Genomic DNA, 22,395 nt, shown 5'->3' with positions numbered 1-22,395 from the left:
AAGAACCAGTACTGGAGGCATGGGAGAAGCTTGCCTCTGTCCCTGCTGTGGAAGAGACATGGCAAAGAAACACTGTCCTGCGCCGTCTGGCCCAGCCTTTCTCTCCTCACGCTCTTCACCAGAGAGCTTGGTGGTCCTTGTCTACCTTCTCAACCCTTCCACCAGACAGGGAAAGTAAGAGGTTTGACGCATGGGCAAAGGTTTTGTGTCAGACAGTTGGGCACTGTGGGCCGTGAGTGCCTCTTGTGCCTGGCAGTTTTCTTTCGGCCTTTGAAGATAGTGGCCAAGGCGGCCGAGCACATCCCCGAGGGAGAGATGAGGGACAGTTTCCACAGACGGATCTCTGATGGCAAGGAGGGGGGGGCATGGCAGGTGCTGTAATCAGGGCTGGACACAGTGGACTATGTGGGTAGGGCCATGGCCACCAGCATGATGATCAGGCGCCATTCCTGGTTAGGGACGTCAGGGTTTGCGGCCGACGTCCATGCCAGATTATTGGACATGCCTTTCAACGGCACCAACCTTTTTGGTCGAAGACTGAGGACACCCTCCAGAGGTCCAATCATCAAAAGCGACAGCTAAGTCCTTAGGGCTTGCCGTGCAACAGCCTTCCGCACAGCTATCGTGTCAGGGAGGGGTTTGCGCCCCTTCACCGCCTTTTCCCAAGAGGTAGAGGAAGAGGTGCCCATAAGGGAAGCATTACCTGGGCCACTGCCCCTGCTGCACCCCAGGGTGCCAAACCTCAGTGGTGTGTTTTCCCACACATCTCTGGTGGGTGGAGGCTCTCCTTGTGAAGCACGGAATGGTTGAAAACCACTTCTGACGCTTGGGCCTTACAGGTCACCAGACATGGTTATTGCCTCCTGTTTCTACAGTGTCGCCAGACCATGGTCCTCTGGCCACCCCCTTGTCTCCAGACCCCATAATCCTGGAGGAGGTCCATCAGCTTCTGGCAAAAATCGCTGTAGAGCTGGTTCCGTGCTCGGAATGAGGAGATGGTACATGGCCTATTTTCTGGTACTGAAGAAAGATGGAGGCTTGCGTCCCCTTCTGGAGTTGCGGCTGCTGAACTTGTTCTTATGGATAAGTTCAAGATGGTTGCCCTAGCCCAGATTCTGCAAACCCTCGATCTGCAGGACTGGTTGGTTTCCCTGGATCTTCAGGATGCCTACTTCCATCCATGTGCTGATTCATCGAAAGCACAGGAAGTACCTGTTCAAGGTCCAGCCATTTGGTCTTTCCTCAGCACCAAGGGTTTTCACCAAGCTGCTGGCAGTGGTAGCGGCTTTCCTCAAAAGGAAAGGCTTTCATGACTTTACCTACCTGGATGAGCTCTATCCCTGGATCTAGTGTCAGAGCACCTGCTCCGCACATGCTCTATTTTGCACAGCTTGGGCTGTTCCCTGAACTTCAATAAGTCTCAGGATTCACTGCCCAAGTCCATCCGATTCGTCGGGGCAATCTTGGACATTTGCCTGGGCAGGGCTTTCTCGCCCTAGGATCGAGTGGCAAACATCTTTCGGTTGGCCAATATTCTCCAATCACAGGAACAAGTTCGTGCCTCGACTTTCATGCACCTTCTGGGCCTTATGGCATCCTTGTGGTGCCAGAGGCGAGGCTGTGCATGAGATCATGAGGCGGGACAAAGACTGATATGCAAATGGATATTTCCTATCTGTGAAAGGTACAGTGAGTAAAAAGCGTGTGCTGCAAACTCTCATCTTAGAACAGGTTATCATGCCATGTTCTTTCTGGAGAGGAGCGCCTGCTACCTTTTTTGAAATATTTGCATGGAACTTGGGGTTGGTCACCCTGAGTTACCTGGGTGCAACCAGACGTGGACTCCCTGCTCACTGTGCTCAGAGAGGCACAGCTTCACCTCACTGATGAGGCCCAACAAGGCTGAAACACGTGTATGGGGTTGCTGTTGGTACTCTTGTTCAGAGAGGAATTGCCATAGCATTTTGGTGCTGGACTGCCCATGTGGGCAGGACAAAGACTGATATGCAAATGGATATTTCCCATCTTTGAAAGGTACAGTGAGCAAAAAGCGTGTGCTGCAAACTCTCATTTCAGAACAGGTTATTATGCCATGTTCTTTCTGGCGAGGAGTGCCTGCTACCTTTTTTAAAATAAATAATTAGTTTATTATAACTTTAAGTTTGTGTTTACTTGGATACCTGTGTTTACTGGTTTCATTGCACAGCTCTACAGCTCATATTACCCCTCTTAAGATAAGCCTGACTGTTCAGTCACACTACCAACTTGTGTAGTACAAGCCTATATTAAAAGGTGGTTCTAATACCAAGGAGATAAGTCTTGTGTAGTCCCACACCAGTTGAAATGCACTAATTCTTACCTAAAACCCGCCGATCCCTGTCATTCAGCTAGTTCTTAAGAGGTTGTGACTGTTCGGAACCCTGATTATCCTGATCGCCCCAGACTTGGCCCGGAGAACGTGGTATTCGTTTTTGCTGGAAATGTCCATCCACCCTCCCTGGCACCTCCCGAGGAGAGTAGACTTGCTCTCCCAATCAGAGGGGCGGGTCTTCCACCTGAACCTCGGCAACCTGAACCTTCATGCTTGGCTAGTGTGGCTGAGATGCAAGGAAGTGGGACTTGCAAATGATGTCCTTAATGTGCTCCTTTCAGCTCGGAGGCTAGCTAGAAAATCCATTTGTGCCTCCAGGTGGTGTACATTTTCAATTTGGTGCCAGGAGGGGGACCTGGATTTGATCTTGTCCTCTGTCCCCTGTGTTGGATTTTCTGCTTTTCTTGGCCCAAGCAGGCCTACAGATCGACACTGTGAAGGGTTACCTTGCCACTATTTCAGTATTTCAGCGTACAAGAGGATGCCAGAACAGGGCTTGTTTTTTCCAATCCCCACTGTTGTGCAGTTTCTGCAGGGTTGTATAACCAGTTTCCTCCCTGCCAGTTTGTGGTTCCGGCGTTGGATTTGAATTCAGTTTGAGCGTTTCTTATGGGTGCTTCATTTGAGCCCCTTCATGCATGTTCTATTAGATACCGTCCGATGTTTGAACAATATGGAGCTTGGGGCCTGTAATGGCCAGTTCCTAGGATACCACCCAACTAAACCAAGGACTGGGCAAGGATCAGTGGTTTTGGAATACTCAAGAGAGTTGAAAGCGATGACAAACCCTTAAATGCCCTGATCCATTTTGAAATGGCAACTAATCCATTGTGCGACGAATAGAGGAAGGCAGAGGCCATAGTCCTTAGTGAACATGCATGAAAAACAATGAAGTGTGATATAGTAATTGACGAAGAGCAAACACCCACATTTTGTAAAACCTTGTAGTCATTAGCTCAGACATCACCCCGGATGGGGAGGTGGAGAGTGAACTTAACAAGATGATGCAGAATCTGGTCCAGTGTCTGATTTATACAGCCCTCAGAGTAAAAAACTTGCAATAGTCAAACCTGTCTGGTATGATCAATCCTGTAGAGATGCACAGAATCAGATATCGGCATGTCTAAAGGCTCCAGGGGCAGTGGATAAGCTACAGCTTAGAGAACACAGGAATGAATATAAGTCAGTAATAGCAAAGAAAAAAAATTGTCACTCAAAGATGGGCGCTTTTGCTAAAGGTATACGAAGAAGGGGGTTTTATTTCCTATTGGAATTTGGTTGCCGGAAAAGAGGTGAATGTGGAATTAAGTCTACAATGCTGTATTACGGCAGGGAGATTTGGCAAACGCATTTTGTGTAGTTGTATGGCAAATTTGATGACACAAGGAAGGCGCCATTGAACCCAGGCATGTTTATCATCGCTGTGGGTGGTTTCTTCCATTTTAACCCAGAAGAAGTGATTATGGCACTACTGAGTCAAAAGAGTGGTAGGGCATCTGGGTCGGACGGGGTACCAATAGAGTTTTACAAGGATGAAGCAATTATTTGGGTCCCAATATTATGTAAAATGTTTAATGTCTTGTTGAGACTGGGGACGGTGTCTGCCTCCTGGAGAAATGCCACAGTGATACCAATATATAAAAAAAGAGGCAGGGAATTGCCAGCAAATTACAGTCCCATCTCTCTTCTCGATAGTATGGGGAAGATATATGCAAAGGTAGTTTTGACATATCTTCAGGCCTGAGTCAATGACAATAGAATTGTCAGTGACTTCAAGGCTGGATTCCAAAGCCTGAGGAGTAGAGTAGATCAAAGCTTTCGATTGTTCCTGTTGTCCAGAATTACAGCGTGTTGCTGAAGATAAGGCTATACGCTGTGTTTGTGGATCCCAGGACAGCGTTTGACAGCATCTCAAGGGGAGAAGTATGAAGGATTATGAGGGAAAGGTGGGCACCCATACAATTGCTGCTATTCAGTCATTGTAGACTGAGAATAAAGCATCTGTTTGTTTCGGGCTAGTCAGGGAACTGATTCATTTGGAGTGGAAAGGGGGGTAAGGCAAGGTTGGTCCTTGCCCCCCTTCTCTTCAATATATACATAGAAGCAGTAAATAATGTTTTGACCTTGAAGTGTATGGCTTGCCTCATGATGGGCAAGGTTAGTTACCCGGCTTTATTTCATGCTGGTGATGCAGTAATATTGTCAACTACACCGCACAGATTAAGAACAATTTTGGATGTATTTTTGGATGTTTGTGGGACCCTGAAATTGCAATTAAATATGGAGAAGACAAACATGTTGGTATTTAACAACAGTTCACCAAGTACAAAGGTCTGAATGTATATGTGCAAGAAAATAAACTATAGCAGACAAGGTTTTATGACTATGTAGGAATAAGATTCCATGAGAACTGTGGTTGATCATCCCAATTAGCTAAGGCTGCCTCGAATTGGGAAAGTATACTGGGGCCACCCACTTCTTTTTTGTAAGACACAGGAGAGGAGCAATTTCTCCTGCACTGGAGCTATATCGAAGGCAGGCGATACCTGCCTCAACCTTTGGTCCAGACATTTGGGGTTATGGGTCTATGAATGAATTGGAGAAAGCAGAGAAGGCAATGCTAAAAAATGTACTGTTATTGCCACAGAGCTCACCGTCTGCACTTTTGTACTTAGAATTAGATATTCCCCCTATAGGAAAGGGTGTATCTGCATATCCAGTATTCTACTGGCTTAGGTTGTGGATCTCGGATAGTCTCAGGTCCTACCAAGAGGCATTAAAGCATTTATTGAGTTTGGAAGGGGGGAAATGTGTTCCATGGGTAGCTCATGTTAAGAAGCTATTAATGGGCTTAAATGAGGCCGCACTGTGGAACTATCCTGACAGGATAGTTAAGTCTGATGTGACCAATATAAAGAGAATTGTAAAGACACGAAATAAGGAGTTGATGTTGGTTGCAGCCACAAAACTTAAGCTGGGTCGACCCTATATTGAGGATAAACTGGATTTTGGCCTGGGCGGATAGTCAGATTATATTAATCCGCCATATGAGAAATCTCTGTATATCCGGTTTCGGATGGATACAATGGGGGACATTACGAGTTCGGAGGTAACCATGGCGCTATTAGCCATGGCTGCCTCCAAACCCATAACGACTCGCCCTGGTGAATGGAGGTATTACCGCCTCCATTCCAAGGTTGGCGGTAATTCCCCATTCACCAGGGTCCTTCCCCATTCCCATTGAGCCCAGATAGGGCTCAATGGGAATGGGGAAGGCGGTAATAACGGTACCGCAAATTGCGGTACCGTTATTACCTCCAAAGTCCCTTTGCGGGTCCCATCCTTAACACCTGGTAAAACCAGGCGTTAAGGGAGGACCCGCAAAGGGACCTTGTAATAGGGCAGTAAGGGATTACCGGTACCGGTGCCCTTACCGGTACCGGTAATCCCTTACCGCCCGCCTTGTAATGAGGCCCAATGCATCTAGCATTCTTTACCAAATCCTGAGATCGGGCGGTTCAGGAATATGCCCATTATGCGGCCTGGGTATGGAAACTGTTGTTCATTTTCTATTTACTTGTGGCAAATTGAAACCATTGAGCATTTGATACCTTAGACCTCTTTTTTTTTTAGGACTGCTAGGACTGCTGGCTTCCGCTCGACTATAAAGGGCGCTGAAGTTTTGTAAATATTTTAAAGAGCGCCATATTGTATTTGTAGTTGCCCGATGTGTTCACAGTGCTTAGTTACTCTGGATGAAGATAGTGGACAAGGACACTGACGATGAGGACTTAAATCTCATTACCTGAATGATAACGAGGCTGCAAGTTTACTCTCCTCGTGTTTTTTATTATGTGTTTTAGCAAAATGTTCATAATTGTTTTGCATTTTAGGGAATGAGTTTGATAACATTTCGGTTTTGAATATGCATGATGGATTTAGACTAATTTTTACTTTTTTTGTAATTACGTTTTACATGTTTTTAGGTAAGATGTTCATAGAAATGATAAATCTTCCTGACCTGTGTCAATCCCAGTACGTTTTGCTTTCCTGGTTGATTATTTTTCCCTATACCTCAATGAGTGGGACCCTTTTTCCACACTCACAGAATCTTTCTCTTTTTATGGGTGTCATTTTTAAAACTCTACATAGTGTCTTTTACATTTTATCCTCTTTAACAACTTTTGGCACATACAACCCCGGCGCTAAACCATGGCGCTATTAGCACCATGGTTGGTGCCGGTGTTGTAACGAGTCTGCCATGGTGGAATGGGGAAATACCGCCCCATTCCAAGGTTGGGGGGGCGGTATTTCCCCATTTCACCATGGCCCTTCCCCATTCCCATTTTCGCCCCATAGGGCTCAATGGGACTGGGGAAGGCGCTAAGTACGGTACCGCAAATTGCGGTACCGTAATTAGCACTGAGGTCCCTTTGCGGCACCTTGCTTTAACGGCTGGTAAAACCAGCCGTTAAGGTCGGGTCCCGCAAAGGGACCTCGTAATCAGGCATTAAGGGTTTAACGGCGCCGACACCTATTACGGCGCCGTTAAACCCTTAACGCCAGGGTCGTAATGACCCCCACTGCCTGTTGTTGCTGGGTTGCACTTGGGGCAACAGATTTATCATTGTTGCTGGGTTGCACTTGGGGCTCCCCTATTAACATTCTCTGGCTAACCTTGTGAGAACTACAGTTCCCATGGGTAGAAAGGATCTTTGGATCCCTTTTACATTCTGATAGGTGTGGCCAGCCCTCCCCTCAAACCCCCCCCCCCCCCCAACGTATGTGGAGTGCTGGGAAGATACTGAGAATTCCCTTTCTCATTTTAAATGTAACATTTATGTTACAAGGACAGACTTACCTTTAGTGGCTGGTGGCAGTGAATCTTTTTATTAATTCAGTGCACCTTTACCGCAGGCTGTTTCCACAGCCCCGGTAAAGGCACCCATGGGTGTTCATTTTACCAAAATGGCCCCGGTCTTATTTTTTGCCATTTTAGTGTTCCTTGTCCTTTCTTGTTCCTTCCTTTAACATCCAGGGCAGGACAATCCTTTGTGTTAACTTTATCTTTGCCGGGAATCCTGTGGTTTCCAGACCCAGGCTCCAGAGTGTCTGTGAAGGCAGGAGGCGACGGAGGAGTCCAAAACTGTGCAACCCTTTGTCTTTCAGTCTGACTGTGAGAATCCATTATAAACTGTGCGGCTGGCTATCCTGAAAGGACTGCCACCCCCCAAGTTTGAATTTTGCATGGATGTTTGATTAGCTGGGTTCGTGCATAAAAGTCTGGTCTTGGAAGCTGAAGATGTAGTTGACTACAGGAACTGAAACCGAAGAGGATGATGAAGAAAACGCGCCTGGGACGATTATCAGCAACTGGCCAGCCTGCTGTGTAACCGGAGCCTGCTGTTACCCTTCCTTCCAATCAACTCTGAAAACGACGACCCCGCCACAGAGCCTGGTGAGACCCACTAGACTCAAGAAGACCTGCATTTTGATCCATCCCCTGTCATGCTGTGAGCTTGTGGGGCTGCCATTCCCCTATACCATGGGAACTGAAGCCATTGTGCTGTGCATGGTCTTCCAAATTCTGAATCTTGCTGAAACTTTGTGAGCATCCTGCTGGACCTCCAGAGACGTAAATCGAGTCTGAAAGGTCCCCTCACCAGAGTGCAGGACCTGGCAAACAACGAAAATCCCACCAGCGATATTCTGTCTTCATCTGTGCTCCTGGAAAGGCACCAAATCCACAGAGCTGCGTCCAGCTGCTGAGAAACCCTTGCCTTAAGCCTTCTGTTTCGATCTCTGCTGAAAAAGCACTACCAGGGTCCTGTCTTCTGTGCTTCTGACAAAGAATGCAGCACCTGGGTTTTTGGCTACAGAGCCTGAAGTTCTACTGCTGCAAAATATTCTTCTGTGCTGAGGTACTGTGCTGGCTTGGGTATTTTCTTACTTTAAGTCTCTTTTTTTATTGATATTTTATTTCTATCGCGCTCGTACACAAGTGTTTCAGAACGCAAAGTGATTCCTGTGTAGTTTTGGGGTGTTTTCTGTGATTGGGATGCCTCTCATCCAGTTCACCCAGGCCCACAGCTGGAATCCTCCTATGGTATCTTCTCTGAAGTCCCTGGACCCACAACCAACTCTAAAGTAAAATACTTACTTGTTTAAACATTCTTCCCCTGGAACTCTGAACTTTGCCTGCAACTGAGCCCTATCTCACCCTACCTACAGCTGGCTCCTAGACCACTTGGGTCCCTCTTCTGCCTCTGAGAGAACTAATGTACTAGAAGTGGGACGGGCTGTTACTTTAGGGGTCTTCCTTTGTTGAAAAGTGTACTTACTTGTGAATTAGTTAGTTGGTAACTTTAAACTCTCAGAGTGAATAGTTAAAAAACGTTATTACTTTACCTTAGATATGTTCTGCCATTCTGAAAAGTATATATAGGATTGACTTACCTTGAATAAGCTGCGTGCCTTCTTAAATATGTATTCTCAAATTCTTACTTTCCTTAGAAACTGTCTCGCCCTTATACCAGAAAGTAGACAGAAGGTTAACTTACTCACCTGTGAATTGGGTTCCCCTCTTCCCAAAAGTAATATTGTTGGTTTCACTTTATTATTCCTGTTAGGATAATTGTATAAGTGTCCACAATTGGATCTCAGCGGAAGACAATGGTGGTGCCTCCTGCAGGGCAGACCTCCGACCCCCAAGCAGGCCTGAACCAGCCGGGGCCTCTGGCCCACACATATGCACGCCGGTGGCAGGCCGACTAGCAAAGTTTGTTGGCACATGGGAAAGGATCACTACAGACAGATGGGTGCTGGATGCTCTCGGACAGGGGCACATCTTGGAGTTCCAACGAATGTGTACTCGTCTTCTAACGATTCAGCGACGGACCACAGCTTCTGCAGGAGGTGCGGACCATGTTACAGAATGGGGCAATAGAACACGTCCCCCAGCGTCTCAGGGCCTCCGGACTATACTCCAGATACTTTCTGGTTCTAAAGAAAACGGAAGCATCCCCTGACTTGCTATTAGCCTGTCCAAAATGGGTGTGCCTAGGTCATACTTAGCTTTTAGGTTGTTGGCTCCTTACAAAAGTATATAGAGGTTTTACTTACCTTGAGTATAACTGTGTTATCGGAAACAAAGTTAGTTATTGCTTCCCTTAGTCTGTGAACTGAAAAGCAACTGTAATTGAATATTACACCCCAAGGTACAGCTCCCCTAGAATAACTGTGTTATCTGGAATCAGAGTTGTAGGTTTTTACTGTTCCTAGAATAAGATGTTTTCCAATATTCAGAAAAGTATATTGTCCAGTTGATTTACTAAGTTGCGCTTCCATATACTAGTGAAGACCCATATTTTCAACTGATCCCCTACTCTCAACAGACCTCCCATCTGTAATTGTACGTTGAGTCTTGTTTCGTGGTAATTGTTATCGTGTCCATGTTTCTGCGCCCCGAGACTTGCGAGTTACCAGCGCGTTACAAATAAATAATAAAATAAATAATAAGTGATTTCTTGCTGAGCGTCACTGTATAACTGACAAGGTCTACTACCCTTGTATTACTACAAAATAATCTGAAAGTAACTTATGGTTTTACTCCCCAAGAATAGGTGTGCCTTATACTGAATGTGTATACAAAGGTCTGACTTCCCTAGAACTACTGTTGGGTGTTCCAAATTAGGTTATATGCTTTGGTCTGTGTACCTGCAAGCATATTGTTGTGTTTTTATAATGTGTTTATATATAATGTGATGGTACTTATTGACCCAAGATTTACTTTGGTCTGCTTGTATTTAAATAAACCCTTTATTTTTACAATATATAGGGCCTCATCACGACCTTGGCGGTAACTCCGGCAGTATTAGCGTGGGGGCTATTAGCGCGACCGCCATAGCCCCCGGCGCTAATAGTGTGGGATCACGAGTTGGGCGGACTTGGAAGTTCCCATTCCCCATTGAGCCCATTCGGGAATGCCCCATTCCCCATTGGGCTCAATGGGGAAATTTCGCGCTCATACCGCCGGCGGATTTCCCGCCGGCGGTATGAGCGCGAATTCTCGGCGGATTTCACACCAGCTCAGAGCTGGGTTGAAATCCGCCGAGGCCCTGATTCGACGGACCTTTAAATCCGGCGGTAATATCGCTATCGCCGGATTTAAGGGTTACCGCCGAGGTCGTGATGAGGCCCATAGTGCGCCAGTGATCCTTTGGACCATATGTGTATTACAATTTCTTTGTACTGATTCTACAGCCCATTCCAAGAGTGGAGTCTTGTACTGTCTCAGTTGAATGGTTTTACTAAGCCCTTAGTTGCACTTCAGAAAAACTGTCCTAACACATGCACTTTACTGTTTTATTCTGAATAAAGTAAATTATTGAATATGGATATACAGAATACACGGGCCTGCTGGGGGCAAGTAACACACATCCCAGAGTGGAAATTCATCCTGAAAAGGCAGGGAGCAAAAGCAAGAACTCCAGCCCAACAACCAGAAAATATTCATAGGAAAGACGTCCAAAAAGGTGGCTAGCCTATTTAAAGGCTTTCTTTATGGCTTCAGAACTTCAAAGTTTGCTTGCCACGGAGCGTGCTCAATTAAGGCATGTGACATTTCCAGCCACTCCTGAGGAAGCTATTTATCCCAAGCTCTATATGTGGGCCAGATCACAGGATAGCAATAAAAGGGAGCCTAGGAGTGCAGAGGTAGAGAGTTGTGGCATTGGAGAGGCAGAAAGGTGTGTGGGGTGGATGAGCTGGCCATTAGATGAGTGAGGAGGAGTCGGCCTATAAGACCTGGATTAAAAGGCAACAACTTTGGCGAGGAGGCAGTGACCACCAGAGTGGGAATTTAAGTTCTTGAGTACACGGCAAGGAAGAAGAGGTGAAAACGGGAGGATTGAGAAGATTGCCTGAAAACCTTCGAGACCAGAGGAGGGTGAAATTCAGAAACTGGAAAAGGGTGAAGATCAAGAAAATGTCCAGACGGGAAAGGGAGGAGGCGAACATGGATATATATGAAAAGAGGGCATGCAGAGCTGCCTATCTCAAGATTAGAAGTTGAGGGACACATATCCCCACGAAGAGGGGATTGAGACCGAGGGGCCTATGAACAAGTGGCAACTGTGTCCCCAGATAAGACAGCAGAAGTAGACCCAGTAGCCGTGAATAAAGAAAGATCCCAGAAGAAAGCAGAAGTCTGGGTCCCCTCAATGACTGAGAAAGAGGAGGCTTAAGAAATGGCCAAGAAAATGGACTGACGAGGTAATGGCAGAGAAGAGAACTGTCCTGTGTGAGGGAACAGGATTAGACAGATGGCTGAGTGCCTGATCGTGGATAAGGCAGAGAAATGCACTCAACTGTAAGCCCCAACCAAGGTAGGGGAGAGACTGCTAGAGGAGTCACCTGTGGTCTAATCCGGTGAGAAGAGTCACCTGTCGGAAAGTCAGAACCAAGGCACAGCATAGGACACAAATTAAAAACGCCAACCACCCTAACAACGCAAATAAAACTCCTTAAAATATACCTCTGTGTCTGCATCATATGTAGCACTTCATCAGCCCCACCCCTCATCTCTTCGAGAACAATGAGGAAAGAGGCCACAATAAATGGCAGAAGTTGAGCTAAATAATACCACGTTATCTTACATCATTAGATGGAGCCTATGCCAGTGGCACGTGAGTTTTCAACTGTATAAAGTAATATTATATTTTTACATAGCTGAATATTTCTTATGCATCACATTTGGACACAATACGTAATTCACAGACCTTAAAAACATAGGTGTACTAGCTGATATACCCGGTGTTGCCTGGGTTATTATTACGTGAGAACAACATGGCGATTCCTGAGCAGCATGATGGGTGACATGATGGCGATCGAGCCAAGAACTATGGCCCTAAAGTCCAATATTACTAAAGTACTTGTTCATTGTAAGGCTTCTTTAGAAACAATATTTCCTATTTCCCTTCCTGGCGAACATGGTTTATGGCTTTGTCGGCAGGCACCATCTAGTAAAAATCCTCTAGAAAAGTGATTTCACCTGATGCAGCAAAAATGTTTGTTTCCCTTCCCGCTGAACATGGTTTACGGCATTGTAAGGCTTGTTTAGAAACAACATGTTTTGGTTCCCTTCCCAGTAAACATACTTTACGGCTTTGTCGGCATGCCACAAACCCACAAACAAACCGTTCACCTTTACTGAAATCTGGGGAAAGGGGTGGGGTGTCCAAATGTCATATAGCTAGTAATATCCAGAGGGTCCTAACAGGTAACTAAGCAGAATTTGGTGCAGATTGGTGAAATGGTGTGGAATTGTATAGGTAACATACGCGAAGCCACAAACCCACACCCACATTTTCACTTTTGCTGAAATCTGGGAAAAGGGCTGGGGTGTCTCGATGTCATGTAGCCAGTAATGTCTGCAGGGTCCTGACTGGTGACTGTGCAGAATTTGGTGCAGATTGGTGAAACGGTGTGGAATTGTATAGGGAACATAAGCGTAGCCACAAACCCACACCCAAATGTACACTTTTGGTGAAATCTGGGGAACGGGGTGGGGTTTCCAGATGTCATGTAGCCAGTCATGTCTGGAGAGTCCTAACAGGTAACTGTGCAAAATGTGGTGCAGATTGGTGTTTCAGTATCATGAGAATACCTCCCTTCTCTTTGTCAGCTTTGGCACAGTTCACTCACAAAGCCAGGGGGAAAGACTCCTTTCCCCTGGCGTCTCTGTCGCATCTTCTGGTTTGCTACCAGGAGAATGACTCCCTTCTCCTGGTATTACTGGATAGAACCTTTACTCGGTGCTTCCAGGTTGACACACACTTTGGGGGTCATCACAAGTCTGGTGGTATATGTTAAAAGTGGCAGTATTGGAATTACTGTCACATTTACTGTTCTGCCGAATTATGAGTCTGTGGTAATTCTGCCAACTGTGTTCCAGTCGGCGGAAATACAGTCAGCGAAATTACAGCCGAAAACACCAAAGCTGTATTACTGTCCTATTACAGGTCTGGACACAGCAGTAATACAGCAGGAATTTTGCTCTAATTCCACCAAAAGCACAGTGCAGGTGGAGGTAAATGCATACAGGGGCCCCAAATGAAGTCACAGGTGTACCCAATCCACTCAAGAGGACTGCATAAGGAACATGCCTTCCCCAAACACACTTTCCAACACCATACTGCCACTGCAACCTGGGACATGCAGCTGCTCATGCTGTGCAGAGACAGGAAAACCAGCCCAGGCCACAGGGTTCAGATAGGAAGAGGAGGAGGAGGAGACGCCATCTAAGGCGAGCACCCATATCCATGGTCCGACCTTCACCCTGGGCCCTCAAGGACATCCAGCTGGTAACCCTGTACTGATTCAACAGGGAGACTTAGGTGAGCTGCTCACCATAATCCAGGGGACATTCAGAGCAGGATTAACATCAGGGCAATTGTTCCCCAGCTGCTAAAGCTAGCGCCTGTCCTGCAATTCCTGGGAACTGGCACCTTTCAGCACTCAGTGGCCATGCTGCACGGCATGTTACAGCCAACATTTTCTATCGTATTTGGACAAGTGCTGGAAGCCTTCCTGTGCCACGTGTCACGGTATGTCTCTCTGCCCACCACCCCGGCACAGGAGCATTCCATGAAGGCACGGTTCAATGCCAAATGTCATTACAGCTCTGGAATGCACCCATGTGGCGTTGGCAGCCCCCAGGCACATGAAGCAGTGCACCACAACAGGAAGTACAACCACTCACTGAACGTCCAGGTGACCTGCGATTCAGACCTCTACAGCACTCACTGCTGTGCCCGCTTCGCTTTTTCCAGCCACAATGGTATGGCCCTATGCAATAGTACACTGTTTAGATACATGGAGAGGTACAGAGGACAACAGTCGTGGATAGTGAGTGAGTACAAGTGCCATCACGAAATGTCAATGTGCTGCACTGCAGAAAAGCATATGGGGGGTGCATGGTCATAACAGGAAAATGCATGCCCTGACAAGGACATGTGCATGCAGGACCTGCCTTCTTATGGCACAAATGACAGTCTACAATCAACAGGACAAGTACATGGACAATGCTACATAAATACGCATATGCACATTGACACAATGGACTACTGTTAAGGAGAATTCTAATTTCTGTGCTAATTCCCTTGAACCTTAGAGACCCCCAGCTCTTTTGCTGGACTTAGGACTTTTAAATGTTCACCTTGGAGTGAGTGAGACCTTTTTCTTACTCTCTCATGTGTTTTTACCTGATTTGGATTGTTGTGTTTTCGCTGTTTTTGCAGTCTGACAAACTCCATAGGCATCTGCTTTTTGTATGGAGACACACAGCACCTTCAGTACAGTGTCACAGAGAAATCATTTTAGATTTCTCATAAGGTTTAAATTCCTTTTCTTGTGAGAACTACAGTTCCCAAGAATAGTAAAGTGAAATTTACTTTACTTAACTTTTCTTTTTGTAGGTCCAGCACACACCATCTCATGCGGTCTGCTGGGCGGTTACTTAGTAGCCCCATATCCTACATTCTCATGTAACATTTTTATGTTACTCTCACTACTTTAAATGGCTGGTGGCAGTGGTTTACTTTTCCCTACCATTGTGCTTTTCTACCACAGGTTGAACCCTCAGCTGCAGTACAGCACGCATGGGTGAACAAAATGGCCCCTGTCTACTTTTTATTCCATTTTCTGGTTGTGAGGTCTTTCTTGGGTTTTACTCTGTGCGTCGAGACAGGTTTGAGCCCTTTGTTTGTCTTGCCTTTGGCTCCAGTGTGTCTGGAAGGACAGAATGTGTGGGAGGGTCTCAAAACTCCCCTGTCCTTTGTCTCTAGGAATGCCTGAATGCAACTAATTCTGATTGGCTGGCTGGCTGTCCTTTAAGGACAACCACCCTGCTGTGTGATTGACAGCCTAGGCTGTCCATGAATGGAAGAAACCTGCTTAAAAGTTGAGGGTTTTGGGACTACAGGCAGAGTCGACCACTGGGAGAAACACCTGACGAAGAAACTGTGAACAAAGCTTGCTGCAACCTCCTGGACCTTGCAATTGCCCGGTGAAGCCCAGCGAAGCCTAGGCTGTCCGTGAATGGAGGAAACCTGCTTAAAAGGTGTGGGTTTTGGGACTACAGGCAGAGTCGACCACTGGGAGAAACACCCGACGAAGACTGTGAACAAAGCTTGCTGCAACCTCCTGGACCTTGCAATTGTCCGTTGAAGCCCTCCTGCTGTGCTGAACTCCTTTTTCACCTCGCCAGAGAAGCTCCGGACGGAACAACTTCTCCCTTTGGCTTAGTGGGACCAACTAACCCTGAGACGAACGCCGACTTGCTGTGCCTCTCCATTGCTTCGGAAGCCCAATGCCAGGGGTTGAGTATCCGTAGTCGAGTGAAACATCTGAAGCGGTAACAAATCCAGCCAGAAGCTTCAGGAATCTCTTAAGGACCCTCCATACACAGGACAACCAGATCCCTAGTCCCCTCACCAGAGTGTAGGACCCAAGGAGTGAAGGAAGCCCAACCGGTATCCGAGATCCACAACGGTGCTGTTTGCTAACTGCTGAAACCGCAAAGTGCTGCAGAACCGAAAAGAGCCAGTACCTCCCGACGACCTCCCAAGTACTGCCATAGGAGCCCTCCAGACATCCTTCCTCTTGTATACACGACTAAGGCTCAGGAACAAGGGTCTGCACTGCTGTAGCAAGATTGAATCCAGCTCGACCACTCTTCTTCAAACCAGAGGTACTGTTAGGCTTGGGGTACTTACCTCATTGTCTGTTCGCTGTGCTTCTCCAAGTTGGGAATTGCAGTGGCTTACCTTTTAGAGTTGATTCCAATTCTCTTTTCACAGGCTTAACAGCTTGTGACCCTACAAGTGATTTTTCTAACAAACTCTCTAGCTTTGTGCACAACTTTAATTGAAGAAGTGCCTCAGATCCATAGACTGAGTCCCAAATGACCTTGGCTGTCCTGGCTCCCTGAAGACTCTTCTAGTCCATTGACTTTGATACTTTTTGTCCCTCATAGGTGGCAGCTTGTTGTAGACTGTTACTGCTGGGAAAGGCTTATCTAGATTTCATGAGAGTTAGTTGTCCTCAACTATACTGAGAACCTGTCTAACCTTTATCCTTCCCTAACCTTTCCTTTCTGCAACCACAGAATCTGCAAAGTATAGTATAACTAGTGTGATATATAAATGCCATTACTGTCCGTGTGATTGAAGTCACCTCTGGTTGTAGCAATTGTGTAAGAAGCATATCCAAAGATTATCCACCAACTTGTTTTGATTCTGAAAAGTGATTTTAAAGTGTATTTACATTATTACACAAATTGCCTTTTTAAAGAATGCTTATTTAAAAATTGATGTGAATTAAATTAATAATTATTTATAAATGAAACCTTGAGTGTAAGTGTTACTTGGCTACTTCTATTTACAGATTTCATTTGTAGCATGGCTGCTCAGTCACACTACCAACTTGTGTAGTACAGACCTATACCAAAAGGTGGGTTACCTAATACCAAGCTGATAAGTGTTGTGTAGTCTCACACTGTGTGACTGCACCAACTCTTACCAAACAACTACCAACACACACACATACACACACCTTAATACATGTACCACAATGCAACATGATCCTAATCATTGTACCACAAAGTGCGACACAGCACCAAAGACCAGTAACACTGACAGTTCTTCAGCCAAGTACTCAAGTACATGACGGCATCATGTACGAGACAAAAGCACCAGAAACCCACTGAGGTACAAGTAACCAACCATCAGGGCACAAGCATGAGAGCAACATGCAGGCCCAAAACAGGCACCATGGCATCTTGCCATGACAACCATTGACCCTGGAAATTACAACTGCTGCCGGTGAGCTAGGTGCATGGGTTAACACAACAATGCAAATACTTCTGGATTCCACATGCACATACTGTGTTAGCAGACATGTGGTGCAATGAAGCCCCTAATGCATGCACAGAATGTCCATCAACATAATGTAGTAAATGGCAACACATACACAATGCACTGTGACTGACACCTTTGACCTTTCTCCTTGCAGGTGACTCCAGATACCCGCAGTTGCCATAGCTCATGACACCTGTGTGAGATCCACAGAAGGTGGCCTACAATGACGCACACAGCAGGACCAGGCTCTGTATAGAGCCCGGACCGTACCGGAGGGGCACATTTGTATAGGCCTGAAAAGGGTGGCATAATTGTGCTGGTCTGTGCCATGCTGCACAATATGTGCCTCAGGAGGAATGTCTCTCTACCCCCTGATGTCTACATGCCGCCCCCTGAGGAGGCGGATACATTGCCTGTGACTGAGGCAGTTGCATGCAGTGGCCGGGATGAGGTCAGAGCAGGACGAATGGTTCATCAGGAACTCATGGCCGATTTTTTCTGAGCATATTTCTTTCCATATGCCATGCACCACTGTATATATTGTCACATTAATGATTAAAGACATGTACACAATAAGGAATGTCCTGGCATTGCTTCAGGTAAACTAAGGTTTAATGTGAAAATGCTTACACACACCCTCCCCAACACACCATTTCCCCCTCCCCACAACCCCAAAACACAATCCCCCTCCCCACCACACCATCCACCCTCCCCACAACACCATCCCAAACACACACTTGTGCCTGTCAATAAGTTCAAAGTCACTTGCGTGGCCTCTTCCCCTTACTGGTTTCCCCCAGCACCTTTGGGGCCAGAGTGCACTCAGAATGGCCCCTTGGGGTGCTCAGTAATGAACCCTCCATTGGGGTCACGAAACTGGGTTGTACTGACTCTGACCGCTGGATTTGTTTCATCGTGAGCTCCATGTTCTACTGCATAGCCTCGGCAAAGGCTAGATGCCTTCAGTCAGCTCAAGAAGCCTCTGCCCATAGACAGTCAAGGCGGCAGATGTTGCAGCCACCTGAGCCCGGTCATGCTTCATGAACCACACAAACCGGCGTGCGGCACCCTGGATGCAGTCCCGGATGGCCTGGAGTTGGCGGTACTGTGTGTCGGCAATTGCCTCCATGTGCACGTGGCACCTTTCCATCGCCTAAAGCCTCCGCATCAGCTTGTCATCTGGTGTGGTCGGGGGAATGGGTTGAGGGCTATGGGGAGGGCTTGGGCTGAAACAAGGTGAACAATAGGAGAGGATGTCCAAGCCACGCTCAGATGACTGTCCCTGCTGCCCAGGATGAAGGCTGTGCTGCCCAGATGATATGGGTGCGCCATGGGCCTGTCAGGTGGGTGGAACCCCTGGTGGCTTCTGCACGCCTGCCAGTTGCTGGCTCATCAATCATGAACACTTTGGCTGGCTGTTGGAGTGCAGTTGGAGGTGCAATGTCTGCATCAGGTGGAATGGGTGCAGTGCCTTGGCTGGCACTGGCAGGTGTGGTGCTGCTGGACTCTGATGTCCCATAGCATACCATAAGCTTGCCCTTCCCGTCGGTTGGCCCTTCAGGGGTGGTGGTAGAAGTCGTCACTCTGGAGGCCCAGCCATGGGTTGTCGGTGGGCCTTCACCCTCCTCCTCCGCCTCATTCTGAGTCGGCTGCAACCCTGTAGGGTGACAAATGACATGCTGTCAGTCATCATGCATTCCTGTACGTTGGCTTGCTAGTCATACCTGCTGATTGTTTGAGGGACATCCCACACATATAGGCAGAAGGGTATGGTTGTACATGGGCCATTTGCATGTGACCACAGCAAGGTGGGCATGGTTGCTGTAGAGTATGTACATTCCATGGGCAGGTGCTTTTTGTGCTGCCAAGGCCGCCTCTCTATACAGTTGTTCTTGGGTGCCCACGTTGGCACTCGTCCCTTCACAGCACACATGAGTGCTGCAATTGCAGTTTCATTCTGCGTGCACAGTTTACACACCACCCATGCATGCAGTAACAGTGTTGGCCTGGCAGCACACAGGGAATGATGTTGTTCTGCAACCTCCAGGCATGTTTGTGTGGCTGATGTGGCACCCCGGGCAACTGGCTGCAACACTCATGCCTGCAACTGGCTCTGCATGGACAAGAATTAGGTGGTGTATACTTATGCAAATTGACAAGGGGGGGTCCTGGGAGTCTCTCTGCCAGACATTAGTCCTGGTTACGAGAGACTTACCCAGAGTCTTTAGCTCACTATCTTTCACAGAGAGGAAATATCCCAAACATATCAGTCTTTGTCCTGCCCTGGGGCAGTCCAGCACCGAAATGCTAGGCAATTCTCCTCTGAACAAGAGTACCAACAGCATCCTTATGGACATGTGCTGGCATCTAACCCTATCCATTCGGCCCATCTCAGCTAAGGGACACATTCTTTGGTTGGTCATTTTCCCTGTGCATTAGCCGGAGGCACGCAGGGGGGTGTTGGCCAAACTCACCTCCTGCCTCTTGGCTGCTGACACCAGCCTCCGCTCCACCGACTCCCTCAATCCCCTCCCTGTCAAGGATGGAGCTTGCCTTCTCCTCCCATGGTGTCAGGTCAAAGGGGCTCTGTGGTGCTGCCTCCTGTCTGTGTTGGGGGAGGGGACTGCACACTCTGACCCTGAGGTCCTTCCATCTTTCAAGGCAGTCCTCTGCATCCCCCAGGGACCATGCCTATATCCATCATTTTGTAGCAGATGGATGGCCAGATTGCTGACTTCCGCTGCACAGATGTTTTCCTCTGGCGGGTGTGGTGCAGTTCCTCGCAATGGGCAACCATCTCATCTTTGAGGAGCTGCGGCTCTCTCTCACTGAATTTTTGCTTATGCAGCTGAAGTTCGGGCACCTTCCCTCTGGCCTTCTCTTGGGACATGTTTTCTTTGACTTGTGGGTCCAGATGGCTACAGGAATTGGGGGATTTAGAGTGGATTGAATTTTTCAAAATGGCTTCCACCATGCTTCCCGTTCCAGCGATGACGCTATCCCGGTCGGTGGTAATTCCACGGGTGGAAGTGGCGCTGATTGATCAGTGGTAATGGTAATTGTGCCGGATATCAGTGGATTTACAGCCGTGATGCTCTGTTTTAGTGGTAATTCTGCCGGGCGCAATTGCCGTTACCGTTGAAGGTGTGTGCACCCTCCCGGCAGGTTGTAATGCGGTAGAAATTCTGCCACATACCACAGTGGTAACGGTAATTCCACTGGGCAGAGTTACAGCCGTATTAGTGCCTAATTCCTAATTACCCTCTTTCCCTTTGTGGCTTGCTCTCAACAATGTCCCAAATCTTTTTAGGATTCTCACCAAGTGCTTCCCCTCTCCAGCAGATGACTGCTTTCAGCTTCTTCTGAGCTTTCTTCGCATCTTCCTTGCTTTACCCAGGCTGGACTGTCTCTAGTGCTGCTTTGCTTCTCAGCTGGCCTGCATCCAGGACTGTTCTTCCCTTCACTGAGTCCTTCGTCTATTTTTATGTTGCTCAGGTGAACAATCCCCTGCAGAGCACTAGAACATTTCCCCCATTATATGGGCTGCTATTCATGTCTCCGTGGGGCCACCTCTGCTCAGTATTTGCATTGGGCTTAATCTTTATTTCTCGGATGATCTTCTTCATCTCAGTTGGGGAAACAGACATGATGTTACCATAGCACATGGATGTATCAGTCAGGGGGCGGGGCCTAAGGGTAATAGAGATTTCGGGGAGGGTTGCGTTTGGGCATTGTGTACCTATCACCCAGGTGGTGGTCCTCATCCGCAGTAGGGGAGTCCCTCCCCATGAGGTCCTCACGCATGAATCCACCCCTAGGTGGAATACTGAATAGTGGCCATGCCTCCCTAGCCTCATGAGAAGGGGCTCCTCCTGGGGAGAAGTGACGACACCTAGTGAATCATCACAGTAACTGTGCATGTAAAGGAAGATTGGGGCAATCTTTATATTGCATGAATTTGCAGTGTTGCAAGAATTAATCTGAAATCGAACAATTAAGTCGCACTTCGCCGGATGTTGTTGATTTTGACATTTGTCTGTCCATGGCTGTGTTTCTTGGCATGATGGCATTTTGATTTCCCTCTCTAAAGCAGCAAAGCTTTTGAACTGCATAACTTGACCTCTCACATTACTGATCATATAATGTGAATGTGGTCTCTTTCTTTCTCTCTTTCCCTATATGGTGTATTTGCTGGTGTAGCTATATGCTATGGAAGTCCCCAATTGCTCTGAGGTAGGTGCGGGATGTTGCATGTGCGCATAAAACACACCTAACACCTTCAATAAAACAAATGAACACTTGTGTGTTGTGTAAAGCAGCAGTACTACCAAAAAACAATTCTGTAACCTGTTGTAAATACGGAAACTTAAATATAATTTCAAATGTGCACCATGCTCTTCCAAAATTCTTCGAAATCCAGCACGAAAAAAACATTTAAATTGTCTTTGATATTCTCCAGCAACTGACAGGCGTCCACAATTAAAGCAAATCCTTAACACCTAAAGAATGTTCACAGGTGGAGTAGCTTTTTAAATGTAAGTTTCAAAAGGAAGGGCGAGTAGGGGGAGATAAAGATGTGGCACGCCGAAATGGGTACTATTGTTCAGGTTTGAATATTTGGGGTAGAACTGCTGCTTTAGTGGTGGTGCTTATTCCTTCCAAGCATGGCCAGCCCTTGTTAAGCACTGTTAACACCTTGCTTGAGACGTGGCAGGAGGGAGCGGGTCCATGGCATGCTCTTGCATGTGTACTGCATGACAGATGCATGCACTGCTGATTGAATATTCCTCTAATGAATGAAAAGCAGCCCAAAAAGAAGATGCCTTTCCGAAGGGTACTTATTGGCAACACTAAGCGTGCTCCAAATCTTGGTATAAGGCATTTAATTAGTACTGCATTTGTTTTGTAAATGTGTGTTGTAATACGCACTATAATACATGAGCACCTACAATTGTTATATACAAACCTGTTAATTATTCCTTCAATATTCACCTGCATTAGAAAAATGACGCACTACTCAAAGGGACCTCAATTCACCAAATTGCCAGGTGTAGCGCAGGTCACAACACTGCACACGCCCAAGGACATCACACGAAGTGACTGACG

At 47.0% G+C, this 22,395-nt stretch overlaps 1 protein-coding gene across 3 annotated transcripts in view; it reads left to right on the top strand.

The window, feature by feature from the left end:
- STAT1 (signal transducer and activator of transcription 1) overlaps window positions 1-22,395 on the top strand; it is an 876,601-nt gene that overhangs the window by 811,299 nt on the left and 42,907 nt on the right. For 2 of the 3 annotated variants that reach the window (XM_069615677.1, XM_069615678.1), the window contains exon 24: window positions 21,490-21,522. The exons of the other annotated variant lie outside the window; for it this stretch is intronic. In XM_069615677.1, the coding sequence (XP_069471778.1) occupies window positions 21,490-21,522 (33 nt within the window). The remainder of the gene's footprint in view (window positions 1-21,489; window positions 21,523-22,395) is intronic. 3 annotated transcript variants of the gene reach the window in all.

The sequence above is a fragment of the Ambystoma mexicanum genome, chromosome 9, assembly GCF_040938575.1.
Source record: "Ambystoma mexicanum isolate Mex_15411 chromosome 9, UKY_AmexF1_1, whole genome shotgun sequence".
Taxonomy (NCBI): Eukaryota; Metazoa; Chordata; class Amphibia; order Caudata; family Ambystomatidae; genus Ambystoma; species Ambystoma mexicanum.
Note: the sequence above shows the minus strand (reverse complement) of the source record. Positions and strands in the feature narration are given on the sequence as shown.